This window comes from Austrofundulus limnaeus, unplaced genomic scaffold, assembly GCF_001266775.1.
Source record: "Austrofundulus limnaeus strain Quisiro unplaced genomic scaffold, Austrofundulus_limnaeus-1.0 Scaffold483, whole genome shotgun sequence".
Lineage (NCBI taxonomy): Eukaryota > Metazoa > Chordata > Actinopteri > Cyprinodontiformes > Rivulidae > Austrofundulus > Austrofundulus limnaeus.
In genome coordinates, this window is record NW_013952885.1 from 283,954 (window position 1) to 285,837 (window position 1,884).

Consider the following 1,884-nt stretch of genomic DNA (forward strand, 5'->3'; position numbering starts at 1 on the left):
GATTAGACATGTTTTTTATTATTTTCATTAGTTATTATCTCAATTTCGTCTAAAAGAATTGACAAAATCCTACACACTGTGCCTTTAAGGCTTTGAAAGAATTGCTATTGTCGTTATATTCATCACATCTGGACAGCTGTGTAGCTCCATTCCCTCTTGCTAAGAATCAAACTGTGTGTCATTATCAGCCCCTTGGACTCCTGTGGATTTGTATGATGTGGTGCAGCAACAGTCTAATCCCCCACCGGTCAGTACCATGCAGCCATGACCATSTCTTTCTCAGACACTTGGCTGAAGTCCCACCCAACGAGCCTTCAGTGGCACCGATCAACAGATGGMGTGTTGTCAAAATTTCCTGCAAAACAAACTCAAACAAGCTGTTTCTTCTCCCCCCAGAGGTGAAGGTCGTCTGCAGAACAATCGCTCCGGCTGCGAGCAGACTCTAATGAAAGTGTGCAGGTTGAATGTGCAGAACGAGCGGGCCCGCTTGTAAGAGTTGAGCTGACATTACACTGATTGAGAGAGAGAGGTCAGGCGTGTTAACACAACGCCACAGTAAGCTGTTTCCCAGCGGATAAGGTCATTCAGCTACAGCACTCTGACAAAGCCATTACTCTATGAAAATGTTACCCGTTTGTAGTATAATAAGGTGAAAATGAACCCAAACAGGATGAAACTTTTTACGTGAGTTTCTACAACATGTCTTGATAAATGACACTGAAGCATTTTTCCTCTCCCGCTGTACTTTCTGCCATACGGAAAACAGAAGCAAAGGCTGAGATAATTAGATGACTCATCAGTGAAATACTGTTTTATTGATAAAAACTCTAGCACTTGAACAAGGCTGCTGTTTTTCTCCTTGAACTGTGTACCACTAAATGTGTCAAATTTACAWATACTCTGATTATATGAAATCTTATAGACTAGCCACTAAAAGAATAAAAATAAATGATTATTGTGATACATTTAATGGTCTGAAAAGCACTTGGTAAAAGCACTGACTTGTATTTAGTACTTTGTTCAACCCACACTAGAAACACCATAATTTAAGAACTGATTGATAAATTAAGATATGTACCAAACTGTGTATGCCCCACTCTTTTTTTCTTTCTATATAATGAAGTAAGATGTATAAGTAATGCATTGTGTTGTATTATGTCTTGACCCTGAAGAATTCATCAGTTTTTTTTACTTTGTAGAAAATGCTCTTCCTCAAAACCACTTTTAAACCCAGAAGATGAAAAAAAAAGTTCACTTTCAGAATTAACACAGTTTAGACACAGAATGAGGGAGAAAGAAAAATAAAATCCAACTTACAATGAATGAAGGTGAGAAAGTATGCGAGGATGAGCGCAGTCCAACTCATTCTGACGGCACCATGTGGTCCTTCTCAGCTGCTTCCTGCTCCTCTCCTCGGACATCCCGGACTCTCGCGGTTCGGTAACTGCCCCCCCAGCACCGAGCTGATCCCTGTGCTGCTCTCACCACTTGGCTTGTTGGAGTTCACGGAGCCGCTGACGGGACTCAGCAGCAGCAGCAGCCTCCACCCCCGCCTCTGTCCCCTGGAGCTCCTCACCCTCTGCTTCCTTCAGGTCCCTGCAGCCACGAGACCCCCTGCTGAGAGTTTATGAGCAGCAGCTTCTCCAGGTGATGACTACTCACGCTGAAACTGGTTGCTTTAAATAAAATAAAATAAAATAAAATAAAATAAAATAAAATAAAATAAAATAAAATAAAATAAAATAAAAAAATCCAAATTAAAAAAGGGTTATTTCATTGTTATTTGCACATGAATAACAGTGGATGATCATAATCATTTGAACAATAAAGTCATCAGGAGAGCAAGGTCTTCACTGTATTTAACAAATCCCAATCCCCAAATGC

General features: G+C 40.5%; 1 protein-coding gene across 1 annotated transcript in view; it reads right to left on the minus strand.

Moving 5' to 3' along the window:
* Positions 1-1,884, minus strand: part of chrnb4 (cholinergic receptor, nicotinic, beta 4 (neuronal)) — a 12,149-nt gene that overhangs the window by 8,127 nt on the left and 2,138 nt on the right. Inside the window, exon 2 of the mRNA XM_014025545.1 lies at positions 1,318-1,676. Within this exon, the coding sequence (XP_013880999.1) occupies positions 1,318-1,366 (49 nt within the window). The 5' untranslated portion in view covers positions 1,367-1,676. The remainder of the gene's footprint in view (positions 1-1,317; positions 1,677-1,884) is intronic.